At 40.4% G+C, this 20,032-nt stretch overlaps 3 protein-coding genes across 6 annotated transcripts; 1 reads left to right on the top strand and 2 right to left on the bottom strand.

Annotated features, from left to right (window-relative positions):
• Positions 1-51: 51 nt before the first annotated feature.
• On the bottom strand, positions 52-3,738 carry eif3g (eukaryotic translation initiation factor 3, subunit G). 2 transcript variants are annotated; one of them, XM_020610400.1, is made up of 10 exons: positions 3,591-3,738; positions 3,458-3,504; positions 2,811-2,899; positions 1,904-1,963; positions 1,711-1,815; positions 1,354-1,558; positions 1,143-1,253; positions 893-1,029; positions 233-339; positions 52-146 (listed from the first exon to the last, which is right to left on the bottom strand). In XM_020610400.1, exons 1-10 carry the CDS (start codon positions 3,611-3,613, stop codon positions 131-133), a joined length of 900 nt encoding a protein of 299 aa, XP_020466056.1. In that variant the 5' UTR covers positions 3,614-3,738; the 3' UTR covers positions 52-130. The 2 variants fall into 2 exon arrangements, with proteins under 2 accessions (XP_020466056.1, XP_020466057.1); XM_020610401.1 differs by having other exon boundaries at positions 1,363-1,558; positions 3,591-3,736.
• Positions 3,739-4,708: 970 nt separating this feature from the next.
• Positions 4,709-11,573, bottom strand: LOC109965868 (suppressor of SWI4 1 homolog). The gene is made up of 13 exons (XM_020610229.1): positions 11,345-11,573; positions 10,854-11,024; positions 10,538-10,639; positions 10,377-10,427; positions 10,019-10,189; positions 9,748-9,824; positions 9,184-9,291; positions 8,942-9,065; positions 8,773-8,851; positions 8,441-8,570; positions 8,194-8,351; positions 7,707-8,117; positions 4,709-5,670 (listed from the first exon to the last, which is right to left on the bottom strand). The coding sequence occupies exons 1-13, from the start codon at positions 11,357-11,359 to the stop codon at positions 4,724-4,726; spliced, it is 2,544 nt and encodes an 847-aa protein (XP_020465885.1). The 5' UTR covers positions 11,360-11,573; the 3' UTR covers positions 4,709-4,723.
• Positions 11,574-13,536: 1,963 nt separating this feature from the next.
• angptl6 (angiopoietin-like 6) lies at positions 13,537-20,022 on the top strand. 3 transcript variants are annotated; one of them, XM_020610504.1, is made up of 10 exons: positions 13,537-13,837; positions 14,237-14,304; positions 14,448-14,570; positions 14,669-14,785; positions 14,862-14,932; positions 15,030-15,158; positions 15,255-15,462; positions 18,600-18,793; positions 19,219-19,489; positions 19,574-20,022. In XM_020610504.1, exons 3-10 carry the CDS (start codon positions 14,474-14,476, stop codon positions 19,756-19,758), a joined length of 1,272 nt encoding a protein of 423 aa, XP_020466160.1. In that variant the 5' UTR covers positions 13,537-13,837; positions 14,237-14,304; positions 14,448-14,473; the 3' UTR covers positions 19,759-20,022. The 3 variants fall into 3 exon arrangements, with proteins under 3 accessions (XP_020466160.1, XP_020466158.1, XP_020466159.1); XM_020610502.1 differs by having other exon boundaries at positions 14,448-14,932; XM_020610503.1 differs by lacking the exon at positions 14,237-14,304 and having other exon boundaries at positions 14,448-14,932.
• Positions 20,023-20,032: the final 10 nt, after the last annotated feature.

The raw sequence follows: 20,032 nt of genomic DNA, 5'->3' as shown, positions 1-20,032 counted from the left end.
GAATAAAGGTGGTGTGGAAACTTGAAATGGCTGCAAACTGGAAGGAAAACATTGTGACAATTGCTCTTTATTTAGGGAACAGACATTTTACCAAAAGCTGGCATCATCCTCATATATTCTGATGGAATCCTTAGTTGTTGGATGGTCTGCAAAGAGAGTTGAATAATAAGGTTGGCAGCAAGAACAGAATGTGCTTAAATGTTTAATTGACAAAACTGAGAATGGAACCTACTTGGCCCATTCAACATTGAGAATAAGATGGTCGTATCCAAATCCGGACACCCCTGCAATAGCTCTGGCTGCATCCTCCCGACGATGGAAACTGATAAAGGCAAACCCCTGCAGAAAAACAAAACAAGTAGGTGGTGGATGAGTTGACTGGAGATGGCTCTGTTTCTGGTCACAGGTCCTGGCAATAGCAACTAGTTAACTCAAAAATACAGGATTTATTTAATAGTTACAAAAGGCATCAGATTTAAAAAAAAAAAAAAAAATCTAGTTGCAGCTGTGTAAGAGTTATATCTACACTAAGCTAAAACAAAGGTAGTGCAATAAAGCCTCATTTGACTGAGGTGTTCATGTAGAGAACTGTTCTTTAACCTAGCCTCACTGATATAGTGTAGACAAAATAAACAGCAGTCATAGGGCAACAGCAGTACAAAATGATTATACACTTGAATCAACACCTCCTTAAAAACAGTTTTGACAAAAACAACATTGTCGTCATAAAAGGAAGACTTGTACTAGACTGCATAGGTTTTAGCTATGTGAACCTAACAGTGCCAAGTGAGCATATAAACTCAATGTTTTAATAATTTCTACCTGGCTTCTTTCCTATGTGCTGTTTAATATCTTAAACATTACATGTACAAATCTTAACATAAGCACTGACCTTTGACTGTCCAGTGTTCTTGTCCTTGGCCAGATAGATCCTTGAAATGGAGCCAAAGGGCCTGAAGAGCTCCTGCAAGTCTGTCTCACGGGTGTCCTCAGACAGATTGGTCACACGAATGGTGGCATTGTCATCAGCTGTCAGGTCCAAACACATAGTTCCTTATATTGTACAGCAGTAACTGTATTGCTCAATGGCTCAAATACAGAATGGGTCCATGGAGTTAACAGGCACATCAACATATACCCACCTCTGCGGTTAGGCTGCATGGACTCCCCTCTTCGCGTGCCTCCATCCCTCAGGCTCGGGGGTACGTACTTCCCAGTCTTGCTTTGCGCAGGCTGTGCAGGCTCTGGTTCAGCTGGTAAAACAGGAAAAGGCGATCCACTTTCGCTATGATAACTTTAAGAACCACCAACCACAATGTTTTAATAGCAGACCACAAAAACCAAATTAAAAACCTGATGTACCAGCACCAGCAGGCTTCTCCTTGTCTCCAGTGGACAGCCCAAGCTGTTCAGCCAGCTCCTTCTGCATTGGGCCCAGGGTGTCCTTGTATGGACAGCGAGTGGTCCAATGGTCACCTTTGCAGATACGACAAGACACGATCTTCTGTCCTTTCAGTTTGTTCATGGGATCCTCATCCTGGTCTTGGGCATTCAAGTCCTGCAAGCAGTAAGGCGATGTACTCCATCAAAAGCTAATCCAAGTAAATTACAGACCGATACCACAGTTTAAGTGTGTTTGCAGACATATATGGACCACTATGCATCAGTGAGCAGCAACACAAAATCGTATTGCTAAGAACACATACTCACCTCTTTGCTAGAAATGAAAGTCATGAAGACATCATCGCTGACTGTGGTGGTGGCAACATTAGGACCTGGCGCATCAAACTCAGAGTTACCAAATTTCTTCCAGTTCTGAAATCAGAGAATACATAACATGTGACTTTAACTTGAGTCTTGTTCAATAAATGTGGTTTCAACTGTATTCTGTTTCAACACACACCTTCCTCCTGGCAACAGCTTTTGAGGCTTTTCTTGTCTCAATCTTGAAGGTCCGCACTATCTAGAGAACAAAAAGGCAGTAAATTCATAGTTCAGTTGTATTTCTCAGAGGCAAGATTTTTGCTTACAACAGAAAAACAACCAAATACTTATGGAACTTTGAACTACTGTGGTACTATTTAATATGTTGAAATGTATGAAATCATACTATTTTACTGGGTGCTACAACCTCAACAGGTCTGTATTTACAATAATCAACCAAAAATTTGCATCTATGACACAGAGACCAGTGAATGTCTAGATCTATTGCTTTTGTTGTTTTTCAAGCTCAATGGTAAAAAAAAGTCTGCAGTATGTTAAGATATCAAAAAGAACAAATTTAACTGTGTGGTATTTGATTAAATTTACTAGTAGTTTAACAGATGGATTAACTGAATGCCTCTCTAGCAATGTTAGTATTTTACTGCCATAGAAAGGCATACCCACAGCACCCAAGTGGTTTTACAGAGCACCTTAAGCAGAATGAACAGAAAAGGCCCTTTAGGCAACTTATCAGAATGAATGCATGCTTAAAAACAACAGGGAGAACTGAGCTGAAAAAACACTGACTTTTGACTATGTACAATAAGTGTTGCTAGCTTTCATCCACAAGTATTGTGAGGACAATGGTAAAAAAATGAGAAAACTTGAATAACTCAAAATATCTTTTGATTAATTTCTAACTCCCCAGCCACAAACCCCTCGACCCTTCATAGTACAGGTGCAAGTTCAATGCAATGCAAGATCATGTCTTTGCTAATGAAGAGGCCGACACAAGATGGTAAAGCCATGAAATGCAGCAGTATAAAAACCTGCACTGTGGCCAAGGTCAACAGATGCAAGGTATACTTTAATACGAGTCAAATTACCTTGTACTTCTTTCCGTCATCATCAATTTTATATTCCGTGACAGTTTTTATATTTCCTTTGATTGTTTCCTTGGGGGATGGTAATGTGCCTGATAAAACAAAATAAGTCAAATTACATTTAACATAAGAAAAGAAAGTAAAAAGGAATATATAAATAAAAACGCTCATCCTGTTTTCTTCCTGCAGGATCTTAGTACTGTTCAGAATGTCTGCGGGTTTAGCCCCAGAATTTCTCATCTCCACTTCTGAAGTAGTCCAGGACCTTACACCCAAATGTGAAGGTAGAAATATCTTGATTTCAGATTGTATACTTAAAGTTAGCCATATATTACGTTCAATTCTACAAAAAGTCGCTAACTTGTAACGCTAAGCTAGTTTACCGGATCACACTGCCTACGTCACTGTTCAAGGGCCATAGCATAATGTCGACTACACAATTTATCATTACATTGTCAGTGTTATGACAATCCCTCAAACGAAAGACTTGCGGCTTCAAAAGACTGGACAGCCAAACCACCACAGGAAACGTTACATACATTTTTAGATCGACTATTATGCCCAGCAACCACGTGGAAGCCGACCCGCTCCTCTGTGCAACAGACTACACGAGATGTGCGATAACGTTAGCTAGCTAACTAGCTACTTACCTTCATCTCCTTCTTCTTCGACTTGGTCGGCCCAGCTGGGCTTGGAGCTGGGGAAAAGAGATTAAAATGCAGTATTAACTTGATAAAGCATATCCGTGATGAGTAGAAATAAACAGTTTCTAATAACACTCACTCGTCGTATTCAATCGACGGCATCCTTTCAGCTAGCTTAGTTTCGGAACCGCGTTGACAGCGTAAACACACTTCCGGGCGTGTAATTTCACAATAAAAATTTGTTTAACTTTTGTCTTCACAATAACAGTCTCCCATTCCGATACTTCGGTTTCAAACGAAATTCTGATAATAAAAACTTGTAAACATGTATAATATCTTCACTTTTAAAAGCTATTTTTGTCGTAGCTTCTTCCGGCTCTTTGTAACCAGGAACTCCCAAAGACGAAGTAGACCACTTGGATTATATAAAAAATAACCGTGCTGGTTTATTCAAAGAATCACAAGTAAAATTAACATTACACGTCCAGATCTCTTCCATCTCCGATCCTGCACGCAGGCAGAACCAAGTATGAAAGACCCTGAACCATAATGCCTATACAATATTATCACTTGTCATGACATTACACATAAGAAAATATTATGATTACCATTACGGTTACACATATCATAATAATAACAATATCCTCCTGCCTGCAAACTTTTTCTATCTAGTAGTCATTCTCATGAGTTTCTTGCAGGGTGCAATATGGCCAAGGACAAAGCATTTAACAGCCTGAGCTAGACATCCTGTCTCCACTAAACATTTCTAATACAACAAATATCTAACCAATGTCTATCTGACTAAAAAATTACCTAACACTTTATATTTAGATGATCATGTCTTTATCAGGAAGGAAACATTATGGAGTCCTTTGGTGTCCATATCAGCACAAATAACATTTTTTCTTTTTCCTGTCAACTTCTGAAAAACAAACTCCTCCCTGCTATAAATGTCATGCAATGAATCTTTGCAGAGAAGCAAAATGCATGGGTCCACACATCTGGAAAAACATATATTAAAATAACAATCCTCCGGTCTCATATTTTATCCAGATATAGTGCATCAGAAAGACAAAATCAGGTACATTACAAAAGCAAATATATTTAGATTACAGGTGGTTCAAAGATAATAAAAGAACAACAACTTTGGTCAATATAAAAAACAAGCAAAGAAATCAGATCAAGATCTCCTCTCTAAAGAATTTTTGTGTAGAAATACAATGTTCCTGAGGTTTTCCCCAACATGAAATGAGAACATACAGAAAAGCAACTTCATCGTTGCCCTCTTGTTGCCCTCCTGTTGTCCTCTGGGCTGTTCCCACAACAAAACACCCTAATACTGTCAAACAGGGCCATATAAAGGATTGGGTGGATGCACATGTTTAGAGCTGCCAGTCCCTTGGACACTTGATATATTTTGTAGAACCTGCAGTCAGAGCTGCTGGGATAGTAGATTCTCCAATACAAGTGACCGAGCTGAGAGACATGGTAAGGCACAAAGGAAATGGAATACAAAACAAGCACCGATATGACCATCAGGGCAATCTTGCGTTTCTCCAGTGTGGTTATACTCACATTTTTCCACACCAGCCTAATTACCACACAGTAAGAAGTGAAAGTAACCAAAAAAGGAACAACACAACCAAACACAGCAAGAAACATTTTATAAGCGAAGTGGGGAAACTCATGATGGTTGTCACAGAATGACACACATTCAGTCTTGTTGCTGGTTTCTTTGGGGCAAACGGAGGCAAATATCAATATGGGGCAGGAAATGACTCCCACAATGAGCCAGATGATGACACTGATGGTCTTGGCATGGGCAGACTCTATATAGGACCGGGTAAAGAAGGGACAGGCGAGGGCCACACATCGGTTCACACTTATTGTCATGATGAAGAAGATGCTCACATACAGGTTGCATGTAAAAAGAAACTTCTCAATTTTACACGCAGCATTACCAAACACCCAGTGTTTCTCCAGTGAATAGTAAACGATCAGCAAAGGCAGGGTCAGGACATACAGCAGGTCACTGATGGCCAGGTTACAAGACAGGACAACACCTGGGTGCCAGTTCCTTCTCTCTCTGACCACCAGCAGCCACAGGGCGAGCAGATTTCCTGCCAGGGCCACAATGAACTCAATCCCAAACATTGAGGGCAGCAGGCCTGTTTGAAACTTCTCACAGATAGTGAAATTTTTCTGCATCTTGCTTTCAGCTTATGGTTATTTAGTCTTCTAGCTGCTTTCACACAATACCTGTGAATTTAAGTATGGTAGTTCAGTAAGCATACTGTAAAAGGATAAGTAGGCCTAAAGGTCACATCAATTTTTAAATATATTTAAAAGCAAATTTAATTTTAAATCATTTAACATAGATGTAGGTCAAGTCAAAAATCAGAAATGGGAATGTTAACTTACCAGATGCCAGGCTTACAGTGCACTGTTCTGTGGAATAGCTTCATTTCCTGTGTGATATACTATATGTACAGATGGTGTGAAAGCTCAGCTCAGCTAAGCACAAGCAGTCAGCCAGTAAATGTGAGGAGCATAAAGGACAACCCTATAAGTGACTTCCTCTTACCCTCTGCACAAGCTTCCTAATTTGAATAAGCACATCTATGCACCCATTCCACGAATTAGCAAAACTATTTGGTGATAAATATGTTTCCGGTTACGTTTTAAAGAACAGGCTTCCAACCACGCTTCAGAAGAAAGATGCAAGATTCTCAAAGATTAATCACACCTTCTTTTTTTTTATACCTCATTCTTTCCAAAACTCTGAGAACCAAAACAACCAGGTTCAGAAACAGCACTTCCAAAGGCTGTTTTCCTCTTTAACTCTTAAATGATTATTATTATTATTACTACTAATTTGACCTGCTTGTTATTTATGGGAATTAGTTTTTTTTATTGTATTTTATCAATATCTTTTAAATATAGGTGTGTGTGTGTGTGTGTGTGTGTGTGTGTGTATGTGTATGAAGATGGATGCATGGGTGTTAAATTATTGGTAGTCTCCTTTTATGTCCTACTTGTTTGACACTATTGTTGGTCACCTATGCTGGCATTTGTAGTTATTTTAAATGTGAGCTCACCAAAGTCAATTCCTATCAACTATGCTGAAATGGCAATAAAGCAAGGACTTACATTGACTTGACTTGTTTAAATATTTTGGTGCCAAGTGTTTTCATATTTTAGAGATCAGGGCAGTGTTGCTTCAGCATCTTATTTCGGGCACTTCCGTGCATGCATAGCAGCAGTTCAAGCCTCCATCCATCATTTAAAACAGATTTTGTAATAAAATACTAAAAATATCAAAGGTTTTACATCCACTTCCAAACATATTCCCTTTTATACAGATGTCATCTTGCTTAAGTGGTAATCCTTACATTTTTGATTTATGCTAATTAAGACGAGAAGTTAGTTCCTATAAAAAAAAAAACAACCTTATCTTCAGTCATTGGTTATCTTTATAAAGCTTCCGGCTTTGGCTACTTCCCCTTGAAAATGTTTCTCTCTCTGTCAATCTTGTTACTGAAGTCTCATCTTTAATATTAACCAATTATAAATACTGCATACAAACCCTAAGGTTTACCTTTAGGCACAACTGATAGTTATAGTATCTGCTTTCGACATATCCTCTAATTTTTGTTGAAAATGTGAAGACCTACTCTGCACTTATCAGTTTAACATCTAAGAAAAGACAGAGACCTACATTTTACAACTCAATTCATGAAGACAACTGCAGAGAGAGAGAGAGAGAGCACCTGCTGTCAACCCAAGAACATTAAATACAAAGGTTTAGGTTTATGTTTGCACAAACTCAAATGAGAATGAACCAACAAAAACTCTCAATGAGTTTCTACAATGACCTCCAGAGGTGTGGAAAGGAATAATAAAAACATCAGGTTAGTTGTGGTCATGTCAAATTATTGTCTTACAGTTGAGAAAAGGATCAAGGACACCCCAAATTCTCCTACCAATCCCCCCAGATGGCTTCACTGACAGTAACAAAACCATTCACTGAGTTGGCAACACAACTTTTCAAACAATTTATTGGGCAAGTATGTTTTCAAAATTAATACAATGTGAAAATATAGCACTTTCTTCTCTTCTGATTTTCAGCAAGTTTTACAACCAACAATCACTCATGGCTGAGGTGCTGATAGCAAATAGATTCTTGCTGCCATCTGGTGCTTCAGCTTCACAACACATTTCACTGTCCAAATCCAGAGAGAAGGGTGGCTTCAGCCTTTCCCCTTCCTCTTCCTCTGTATGAAGCCTTGCTTTGCTCCTTTCTTCTTGAAGCTCAGCTTGCCTTTCTGACCCGTAGAACGGATCAGTTTATCCTTGTTTTTATTTACAAATGTTTTGTTCCCTCCAAATTTCTTCTTCCTCCCAAATTTATTGTCGCTATCCCCAGATTTCTTGGCTCTGAATGTCTTTCCACCAGGCTTCATTTTCTTGCCAAATGGTTTCTCCCCATCACTGGATTTCTTCCCGCCTCGTCCTGGTTTGTCTCTGTGCCGTCCTCCTGGGCCATCTCTCTTTGGCGATTTAGAATCTTTGTCTCTTCTTGATTTGCCAGGAGAGAGCTTCCTCTTCTTGGCTGGTCCATGAGTCTTTTGTGACGCATGCCTCTTCTTGGCACTAGGAAACATGTCTGCACAAAACAGTCCCGGTCAATAAATATACTCACAATAAGACCTAGCGGTTTATAGTACAGTAGTTACATTCACCTTCATCTGGCTCCTCTCCTACAGCTTGTCTGTAGTACTCCACCTCATCATCAGATTCGGCAGCAGCTGCCTGATCATCTTGCACCCCAGGGTCCTCCACCTCACTGTCCTCTTCAGCTTCAGTGCATTTCCGCTTAATGCCTTTCATGCTCTTTTTCCTGTTAGGAGGGGAAAAGACTGGTTCACACTTCAACCAAGGGAAAATGGACATGACAGAAGGGCTAAATTCTCTTCATGGCCAACTTACTTGTGCTCTTCTCGTTTTGCTTTTTTCTGGGCAACATTCTGCTCCTGCTTCTTCTGCCGCTCTGCCTTCTCCTTCAGCTGGGCCTCTTTCCTGTTCAGAATCTCCTGTATTTCCTCCTCTGTCTTGGAGACTGCAAACATAAAATACAACAAAATCCCAGTTGAAGAACAGATGAGTAAACGCTGATGCCAGAAGTACATGACGCTAAGTAAGCTCCAGATGCATCAGTAAGCGTTTACTTTTAGACACAAATCATAAAATTCATACTGAAATTTTTCATCATGTACACCTGAACAGCAAGTGGAAGGATGGAAGAATGCTACATGACTCACTCATGGCGTGATAAAGGACATTTCCCTCTCCCATGCCTTCTTGGATCTTCATCAGTTGCAGAGTCATGCGAGGACCAATCTGATGACAACACAAACTGCAATTCAGCGTCCATCCAAACATCAGCAAAGTTTTGTTTACAAAGACACTACACTCCCTCTGCATACTCACCTCAGTCAGACGAACAGCACTCTGCTGGGACGCCATGTTGCCTCTCCCAGAGTAGACCTGCGGCAGTTCAGTTATGTTGTGCTCCCCATCCTGTTCTGCTTCACTTTCAGACTGGCTCGCTCCCCTGAAACGGTTAAGATTCCCCATATTATTTACTCTCCTGATGTTAGAGCAGCTACAGACTGGTTGTGGCACCATTTGCCCCCAGGACTACAAGAATTGTACCTTCACAAGAGCCTTACTTCATCAGCAGCTCACTAATATCCTCAAACTTGCTCATGTTGGGAAACTTCTCCTGCATCAGCTTCTTGACTCCACGGCTCATGCCGACAGGGATTACCTTTAGGCTGCTGCAGGTTGGGAACAGGATGATTTGGGTCAGTGTGACATCAATCAATAACAGAAACATGATCGCCGTGACGAGGCCCATCAGTGCGTTTACTTTGAACATACATCACTTAACAGTCATGTTATAATCTGTCATCATATGAGCCCAAATGTCATTACAAACAACTTTAATACTTTTATTTTCCTTTAGAAATTAAGAATTACTGACACTACTCTGACATTAGAAGGCAACAGCTCACACACAGTGTTTGAAGCCGTTATAAGAATAAAATCTGACTTTTTAACTTCAGACACTTCACACATCGTACAAAAATACATAAATGTGAACTAATCTGACTTGTCTGATATATCACCAAGCATTACACCCCCGTCATCATAGAGCTGCCACAGCCAAACATGCAGCTATGAAGCACTTTGAATCCACCCTAAAAATAAATAAATAAAATGTTTGTACTTACTAATGTCGAAATTCAATTTCCTGAGACTCTGGGTTGTAATTCAGCAGCACACACCTCTTGATGTTGTTGAGGTTTACCTGAAAAACATAAAACCCCACATTTATTACTGGAATTGAGTCTCTATTTTTGACTGTACTGAAATGTTTAAGCCTTAAGTTGTCAGAAAGCGTTTACTTTTGACAAATCTTCAAGGGAACTCAGAAGACTATACTTTCATCATGCCAACAAAGCTTTAAGTCTCTCTCAAGGTGATGATAACTGGCAAACATACCCTGTGCACATTGATGGAAGGAAACATGTTTTGGAACATGGTGGCCATGAGCTTGATGTGCATGCCATCAGATCCAAAGTTATTGAGGATGAGTAGTGGGTGATGTGTGAACTGCTGCTCATGCATCCTGTGCTTCTTCAGAGATGAAACCACATCTTTGATAAGTGAGTACTGGGGGGAAAAAGTTAAGAATTCTTATAATGGTAAAAATAAATTTAACATTTAAAATGACTTCAACTGTTTGGGTACATCAGTGCGTTTACTTTGAAAAGCATCACTTAACAATCAAAAATTAAAACATCATCATCTGAGCCCATCTATCTATTGCACTATTCATGACCTCACATATGGCGTTTACCTTGTGCACTTTGAAATGAAGCATGGGACCTTTTGGTAGTCGAGCAAGTCTCTGGGGGGTTGGGGGGGAGAACTGTGTTATTAGACCATCACAATACAAACTTTACATGGTAAAGCTCAGTCTTCCAAGGGCCATTTGTTCATAGACTGATGTGATCTCACCATGTTGATACTGCTGGGTGTCTTACTGAAGATCAGGAAGTGTGTCACTCCCAGTGGCCCTGCAACTGCCACAAAGTCTTTCAGCACATTCTTTTTCTTAACCTGGTATGAAAAAAGAACAGTTCAGACACGAAGCAGCATGATACTGTAAGACAAAGATGCTTTCACATTCAACACCCCAGGAAAACCTTCTACACTTAAAGCAACTACTAAAGCTCACACATCTTTCTACTTAAAATACAGCAAAGCAGCAGCATCTAGCGGTTGTTTTAAGTTGTGTACATGGACGTGTACTTCTTCAGGCGAACACACGGACCTTCAGAGTCTCTGCGGTGTAGGGCTCCATGACTCTCCGCATGTCCAGGATGAGCTGACCCACATTTTTTCCGATCTGACCCCGATGAAACACGAAGGAGTGGGGGACAGCTCCATAGGTCTCCTCGGCCACATGGTTGGCTGTTGCTCGGGCTTTTTTCTGGTTCTTGGTCTGAAAGCGCAGTGTCCACATATTATCAAAGAATAACGTTAAAGTAACATTTGATGCGTTTATGAGAACGTTTATTTGGAAAACGACATCTATTAGGTAGAAAAGCTAGCCATTACTAAAGGGTGTCAGGCAGAGTAACGTAAATATTAAAATATGTGTGGCACTCAACCACCTTTACTAATGATGTTTATCACGGATTCACCAACAATTACTGCTCAAAATCCTTCTGAGCAATAACTGAATAACCCCTTGAATACTACCACATCAAACTCCCTTCAGCTACGGCTAACATGCTAACATGGGCCATTTACGTTACTTACCTTTGATTTCCCCATAATTCAGCGATATGTAGAGCTGCTGGATTTAAGCAACAGAGAAATAATAACTACTTCTACTTACTTATGCTGCAAGAAAACATTACATTTTATCTAACGTTACAACCGTTTAACAGCGCCACTACAGACTCAACATGTCCCCTTCCACATGGTACTGGCACCACGTGTCACACACTAATGTGTCCGTGTTACATCTGATTATTGTTCCTAGAGTTTCCGGAATGTAGAACTGTTAATACTCATTTCTGTTACACTCATCAGTATAATATAGACAGCGTGTCATCTTATAAAGTATCATGCAATTTACATATATATATATAAAAACTAACCCAATTATTTATTAACATACGTTGACATTCTAGTTCAATTCATTATTACTGTAATAGTAGCAACAGTGTTTATGACATTATACCAATAACGAGTATAGCACAATCAATTTTGCAATTAACATTCCATCTTTTCAGTGTTTGTCCACCACTGTTTATGGATTTGCTGACTGTTAACACAGGTTCATTTAGAGTCAAGAGTGTCCTCTAGCGGAAACGGCGATGAAATTCCAACATTAAATTTGTAAAGTGCAGATTAATAAAGACATCGTAACATGCAACTTCCGGTAGTATCATTAAAAGAAATCATTCAAGTGAAGTAACCAAACCGTGGTAGGAACTGTTCTTTTGTAGTCACAGCTGGAGTCTACAACCCAATTTCTTCAATAAGAATAATTCAGATTGTATGTATTAATAATGTGTTAATATCATTAAAGGTAGGGCAATTTGTGTAAGTACTAATGTTTATAGCCCCAGTTACGCTGTAATACAATATGAGGCCCTGCACCATGTAATGTACCTCACTGATCAGGTCTGCAATCAGTACTGCTTTGTATGAGTTTGCCAGCAAGGCCAGCACAAAACTGGTACAAGAACAGATCTGAGTGTATGTAGACTAAAGTGTATTGCTCTCCTGTTTTCACGTGGGGATCAAGGAGGAACTGCAACACCACATTCAGTTTTATTTTGGAGACAGGAGGAATTGAAATTGGCTCCAGAAAAAGGTGGTAAGGCTTCAATTTCAGTTGCAACACCAGAGACTGAATGACAGTGCTGTTTGGGTGCTATCATCTGAGCAACGGCATAAACATTTTCAGCTCAGAAATTTAAAGCACAAAATAGTTTTTTTTTATCTCCTTAATGGCCAGATCACTATAACATGACATACAGCAGAAAGCCTTGCTGCAGCAAACTCTGGGTGAAAGGTTCAGAGATCTCAGAGTACATTAGTTCATCTCCTGCTGTACAGACTTGTCTAATCCTGCATGTAAATCAAAACTAAGTGGCCGGGTGCCACACTTTGAGGTTTCACTGAAGCTTTTGATGAAAAGCCTGGAATTTGAGGTGCCTGCACCCAGTGAAAGAAAATACAGTTACATATACATGTACCTTACTTGAGTTGAAGTTTTATTCCACTACATTTGAACAACAACAGTTAGTAGTTACTTTGCACATTATGATTTCACATACTTTATAAAACATATGAGCTCATAAAATCTAATACATTGTTATGGATCAAACTATCCAACAGTACAGAAAAAAAAATGCTGCTTACATGTTAATACATTTGAAACAACATTCCAATGATAAAAGACCTGTTATAGTAGAAAGTAGCTATTCTGCTCAACTCCTACTTTTACTTTTAATACTTTTTGCTGCTAATATTTTTTTACTTAAGGAAACCTTTAAGTGCAAAGTTTTTATTTGTGACAGTGGCATTGCCACTCTTACCTGAGTAAAAAATGCAAAGACGTCTTCCATGACAACCTAACACTAAACGTTAGCCAGATAAAGTCACATGAATGTGCTATGTTGTCTAAAGGTCCCTGCAGGATATTTGCTTCTATAGATTTCAGGCTGACCTACTGTTATTAGCAATGTGTCTCTTTTTCAGTAAACCTGGTTGTTTGTTTAAAATTTAGCAACATTTAGTAAATGCATCTCAGGGATGACATGTTAACTGCTCACCAAAAAATCAAAAGCTATAACTTAAAATGTTTCAGTAGTGAGGTGTAAACACCCCACTAGTTTGGTTTTCTTTTGTGGGATAGAGTGTGTGGCAAGATAGAGAGCTGATGGCAGAGGGAGGAGACACCCTGGGATTCCTGCACTGAGCCCCGTGATAAACCACACGTACTGGGTGATTTGGATAGTTTGTAAATAGTTGTCCCCTTCTTCAGAGGTCCTGACACAGCAGAATCCCCAGAGGAGGAGGGTAGTCCAGCTGCTGAACTTGGATGTTACAGTATTCTGTTTTTTTTATTGAAATTCATTTGTGACATAAATTGCTCTGCATCCAGTTTCACTTAAAAGCTTTTTTAATGTGATTTTAAAAATGTGTTAGTCTTCATTTTATTTTTTTGCATTCTGGGAGCTGCTGCAACACGCTGGGAGAGAGCAACAACATTCACAACACCTTTCAGCTGACACAGTAAGTTTTGAATGGCCTTTCCACTACAGTCTACTTTTAGGTAGAATGAATTGTAGGCTACTTCCACCGGTTATTGCATCTACAGTTGTTTACAGCCAAGTGAACCATTAACTAGCTAAATTATTATATTACATACTATTGATCATTTGTACTGGAAAACATGAGCTTCTTGGTTCCTCAAAACAGTAACATTAAAAGTGGTTTGACAGTTGACACTAATGTTTTCCACTGAAAAAGTTTGATTTTGGGGTAAGATGTTAATTTTGACATAATTGGATTTTGTATGTTTATGGTGTTGACCATGGTAGTTGTGGTTGGATGTGGAAATGACTCATCTGTTGACCATGAGATGGAGGAATGTTGATTCTGGCTGGTTTCTATTGACTGTTGTCCTTTCAGTGTTGACCTGGTAATAAATTGCAGCCATTGGGAAATGTGTGTTCTGTAACTTTGCAAGGAAACATCAGGTGATGCACAAAACACTGTTTTCCTCAAGTGAAAAATTTGTCTTTGTACCAAAGTCTCTAGTGTTCAGTCAGTTATGTTCAGGTGCTATTTATGTGTTGTTTTTAATCATTTAATTCATTTTGATCATGTTCTCTCCTGCCAGGGTGTCCTCAGAAGTTCAGCTGATTCATGGAGAAGACACTGACAATAGGTCTGACTCTTTTTCTGATACTCTGTCTGGACATGCCAGAAGCTGGAGGACAGAATGTAGAAAACTCTCAGAAAAGTTTGTCACACTCTTCAGACACAAAGGGAGGCCGCTGCTCATACACCTTCATAGTTCCACAACAAAAACTGACAGGGGCCTTGTGTTTGAACACACAGTCTGCTACTGCCAACAATTTGGAGGTGGCAGCGCTGCGCGCAGAGCTCAGGCAGCAACAGGAACAGCTGGAGAAGCTCCAGGGACAACTGGAGCAGGAGGGGGCCCTCGCTATGGAGGTAAGAGCCCTGCATAAAGAGATTAACAGTATGAATTCTCGCATTGCCCAGCTTTATACCCAGCTGCTACATGAAGTCATACAGAAAAAAGACCAGGCTCTGGAACAGCGGAGGGTGGAGAACCTCTTGCTGAATGCCACAACGCAGGTGAGCTGAGAGCTGCAGTTCATGCTGATGTTTGATTCATGTCACAGGAAAGCTCCTTCTTATTCTTTTGTCTCCTGTGGGTGGTGGAACATCATAGGCACTGCAGGTGTCCAGTAATTACAGGGAGCTGGAGAAGAAATATGGAGCGCTCACCTCTATGATGAGCTCTCAGACTCAGTTTATCTCTCGTCTGGAGAAGCAGTGCCAGTGCAGGGATTCCACTCTGGTAGGGAACAAACTGTGGTCTGCATGTTACACTGCTATACTGGGTGTGCACACAGGAACTGAGAGTGGTGTGTTGGTTTTGTGTGGATCTGGACAGGTGACAACTGAGCCACCAAAGAGCCAGTCAAATGTGCATCCTAATTACAGCTCTGAAGCCAACAAAATGACCAGTGACGTTCAAAGGGACCAAAGTGCTCTTCCACCACAGCAGGAAAATACGAGGGGAGTTCATTCCCCCACCACCACTACAGCCAGCACTCCTTTGGACTCTCCTGTCATTAGCATCCCTGTCACAAAGACTCCAGGTACACTGTTGTCAAACATGTCTTTTAGCAAAAGTACTTGATTAGATTCAAACCTGTGCATATACAGTGCCTTGCGAAAGTATTCGGCCCCCTTGAACTTTGTGACCTTTTGCCACATTTCAGGCTTCAAACATAAAGATACAAAACTGTAATTTTTTGTGAAGAATCAACAACAAGTGGGACACAATCATGAAGTGGAACGAAATTTATTGGATATTTCAAACTTTTTTAACAAATAAAAAACTGAATAATTGGGCGTGCAAAATTATTCAGCCCCTTTACTTTCAGTGCAGCAAACTCTCTCCAGAAGTTCAGTGAGGATCTCTGAATGATCCAATGTTGACCTAAATGACTAATGATGATAAATAGAATCCACCTGTGTGTAATCAAGTCTCCGTATAAATGCACCTGCACTGTGATAGTCTCAGAGGTCCGTTTAAAGCGCAGAGAGCATCATGAAGAACAAGGAACACACCAGGCAGGTCCGAGATACTGTTGTGGAGAAGTTTAAAGCCGGATTTGGATACAAAAAGATTTCCCAAGCTTTAAACATCCCAAGGAGCACTGTGCAAGCGATAATATTGAAATGGAAGGAGTATCAGACCACTGCAAATCTACCAAGACCTGGCCGTCCCTCTAAACTTTCAGCTCATACAAGGAGAAGACTGATCAGAGATGCAGCCAAGAGGCCCATGATCACTCTGGATGAACTGCAGAGATCTACAGCTGAGGTGGGAGACTCTGTCCATAGGACAACAATCAGTCGTATACTGCACAAATCTGGCCTTTATGGAAGAGTGGCAAGAAGAAAGCCATTTCTTAAAGATATCCATAAAAAGTGTCGTTTAAAGTTTGCCACAAGCCACCTGGGAGACACACCAAACATGTGGAAGAAGGTGCTCTGGTCAGATGAAACCAAAATCGACCTTTTTGGCAACACTGCAAAACGTTATGTTTGGCGTAAAAGCAACACAGCTCATCACCCTGAACACACCATCCCCACTGTCAAACATGGTGGTGGCAGCATCGTGGTTTGGGCCTGCTTTTCTTCAGCAGGGACCGGGAAGATGGTTAAAATTGATGGGAAGATGGCTGGAGCCAAATACAGGACCATTCTGGAAGGAAACCTGATGGAGTCTGCAAAAGACCTGAGACTGGGACGGAGATTTGTCTTCCCACAAGACAATGATCCAAAACATAAAGCAAAATCTACAATGGAATGGTTCACAAATAAACATATCCAGGTGTTAGAATGGCCAAGTCAAAGTCCAGACCTGAATCCACTCGAGAATCTGTGGAAAGAACTGAAAGCTGCTGTTCACAAACGCTCTCCATCCAATCTCACTGAGCTCGAGCTGTTTTGCAAGGAGGCATGGGCAAAAATTTCAGTCTCTCGATGTGCAAAACTGATAGAGACATACCCCAAGCGACTTACAGCTGTAATCGCAGCAAAAGGTGGCGCTACAAAGTATTAACTTAAGGGGGCTGAATAATTTTGCACGCCCAATTTTTCAGTTTTTTTATTTGTTAAAAAAGTTTGAAATATCCAATAAATTTCGTTCTACTTCATGATTGTGTCCCACTTGTTGTTGATTCTTCACAAAAAATTACAGTTTTATATCTTTATGTTTGAAGCCTGAAATGTGGCAAAAGGTCGCAAAGTTCAAGGGGGCCGAATACTTTCGCAAGGCACTGTAAGTGTGTCAGTCTTCTGTCAGAGTTGCTTAATTACTAGGATAAGCAGCAGAAGCAGATGGAGTCAGTGACCTGCTGGTGGGAGCCCCGGCTCTCTGAGAAGACCTAAACAATGTCACAAACAGCTAACAGCTCTTATCAGAACAGAGAGGGCTTTAACGTGATGAACACACACACATATGAAGCTTTGTTGAAGCTTTAAGTAACACTGCCTCAGTAAACTTGCCAAACTGGAGCTTTTGACATGAGAAAGCAAAGGATTTGAGCAATCCTTCCAACAAGTCAGCAGAACCAAAGTGACTCATTATGTGCATGAGTTAACATTTCTGACAAGGTCTGGGGAAAGACACTGCCACATCTTGTTTGTGAAACAAACACAACTTGGAGTACAGCTTCTTGTCAGGATGGACCATTACTCACTATCACATGGTGTGGGGGATCTTTCTTTATGTTTACATTTCTCTGGGCAGATTCCTACATTCTTTGTGTCACTGTGACATGAAACATTCAACATGCGTCGGGAAAAAATTCTTCACTAATAAAGTGAAGCTGCAGTGTATCAGCTAAATCATTACACAAATTGCTCCCCTTTTTCCAGCCACCAAGGAGTCGGTGTTAAACCATTAGGTGTGACACAAAACAACCTGTCAGAAACCAGTGTAACAAAAGTTTACCATGAAAACCAGACTAAGAAACTGAGAGCTATTGACCATTAATATTATCCACAGTAATTATTCAATACTACACTTTCCACATTACACAATAATATTTCTTAATAATAAATAATTTCACAATGTTATATTGCAACATTCTGTACAGTATTTCAGCATTTTGCCTTGTTATGTCTCTCACCCCCAGAGGTGGAACCTAACTAAGTACTGTACTTAAGTACACATTTTAGGTATCTATACTTGAGTATTTTCATTTTCTGCTTCTTCAGCCTTTGACTTCACTACATTCCAGAGAAAAATATAGTACTTTGTATTCATTTATTTGATACCTTTTCTGAATGAGATTAATAAAACAAAACACTGTATAATCTTAAGACTTTACAGTGTAAAGTCACAAACTACCCAGTAGTATGCAAAATACTTCAGATTATAAGCACATAAGGTAAACATTAGTTCTACCATTACTAGCAGCGGCATTAAATGTGATGTACACAATAATTCATCAATAATTATAATCCCATAATATGATAGATATTAATGTAAACTGTGCCATTCTACAAAATAAATACATTTATTTTTGGTACTTTATATATATTTTTATGATAATGCTTTTGTACTTTTGCTTAAGTAACATTTTGAATGCAGGACTTTTACTTGTAACAGAGTATTTTTATACTGTGGTATTGCTTCTTTTAAGTAAGTAAAAAGTTTGAGTACTTCTTCCACCACTGTTCACACCCTCGCTTGGCTGAATATTGTCTCCTGACCTAGGCCCGTGGCGGGACTGTCAGCATGTGCTGGAATCAGGCGAGACCACCAGCGGGATTTACCTGCTTCGCCCTCAGAGTGACAACCGCCTCCTGCAGGCTTGGTGTGAGCAGAGTCAGGCTCAGGGAGGGTGGACGGTCATTCAGAGAAGACAGGACGGGTCGGTCAACTTCTTTAGGACTTGGGAGCAGTATAAGGTGGTTTCATGCTCATTTACATTGCACTAAACACAACATACTGTCATTAGTTTTGCATGTATTTGGTTAAACTGACATTTTGACCTGATTAGGTGACAAGTTGAGGCATTACAAACACAATAACATGCAGAGAGTGAATGTGTTTACAATTTTTCATGACAATTCATTTAATAGTTGATGAGGCATTTCCCTTAAATACACAAATGTAAACCTAGAGGAAGAGTCTGAGGATCAGTAAAGTAGCATTCATCATCTGATAACCATGAGTGTCTGTAGAAAAGTTTGTGCCAGTCCATCCAAAAGATGTTGACGGTGAAAACTCTGAACTGCTCGTAGTGCTAGAGGAAAACAGGGGATCACCAAAATTTGGCAAAATCCCTCGTGTCTGTAGAAAGTAGTTAAACTAGTGTGTTTGTGTGTTACAGCAAGGCTTTGGGAACCTAGATGGAGAGTACTGGCTTGGCTTGGAGCATCTCTACTGGCTGACTAAACAGGCTCGGTATAAGCTACGAGTGGCTCTGGAGGACTGGCAGGGCCGACAGGTGTTTGCTGACTATGACAGATTCCACCTGGAACCAGAGAGTGACTGGTACCGGCTGCGTTTAGGACAATACCAGGGCAATGCAGGAGACTCCCTGTCATGGCACAACAACAAGGCATTCACCACTCTGGACAGAGACAAGGACAGCTATAACGGTTTGCTCTCCCCTTGGCCCTGTTTGCTAGCTCTCTGTTGGCATGCTGTTAATAACTTTCTCTGTCCTTTGGTTGTGTTATCAGGGAACTGCGCACATTACCAGAAGGGAGGCTGGTGGTACCACATGTGTGCCCACTCAAATCTGAATGGTGTGTGGTATCGGGGTGGACACTATCGCAGCCGCTATCAGGACGGAGTCTACTGGGCAGAGTTCCATGGGGGGTCGTACTCTCTCAAAAGAGTGGCCATGATGATCAAACCCACATAATGGACATGTGAGAAGGAAAGACGATGCATACAGTGTGATTCTATGTATGTGTAGAGGGAATAAAAAAATGTTAAAGTGTTTGTTTAAAAATATTGTCTACATGTTTACTAGGGGCCATTCAGTGAGGTGCAAACTGTGGACTATGAATCAGTGCATATGACTAACATGTACTGCACCTACTGAGCTGACATGTCTGTTCTCTGTGTTGCAATTTGATGTTTTTTAATTTGCACGGTGGCACAGTGGTTAGCGCCGTTGCCTCACAGCGAGAAGG

This window comes from Monopterus albus, unplaced genomic scaffold (assembly GCF_001952655.1).
Source record: "Monopterus albus unplaced genomic scaffold, M_albus_1.0 scaffold105.1, whole genome shotgun sequence".
Lineage (NCBI taxonomy): Eukaryota > Metazoa > Chordata > Actinopteri > Synbranchiformes > Synbranchidae > Monopterus > Monopterus albus.
Note: the sequence above shows the minus strand (reverse complement) of the source record. Positions and strands in the feature narration are given on the sequence as shown.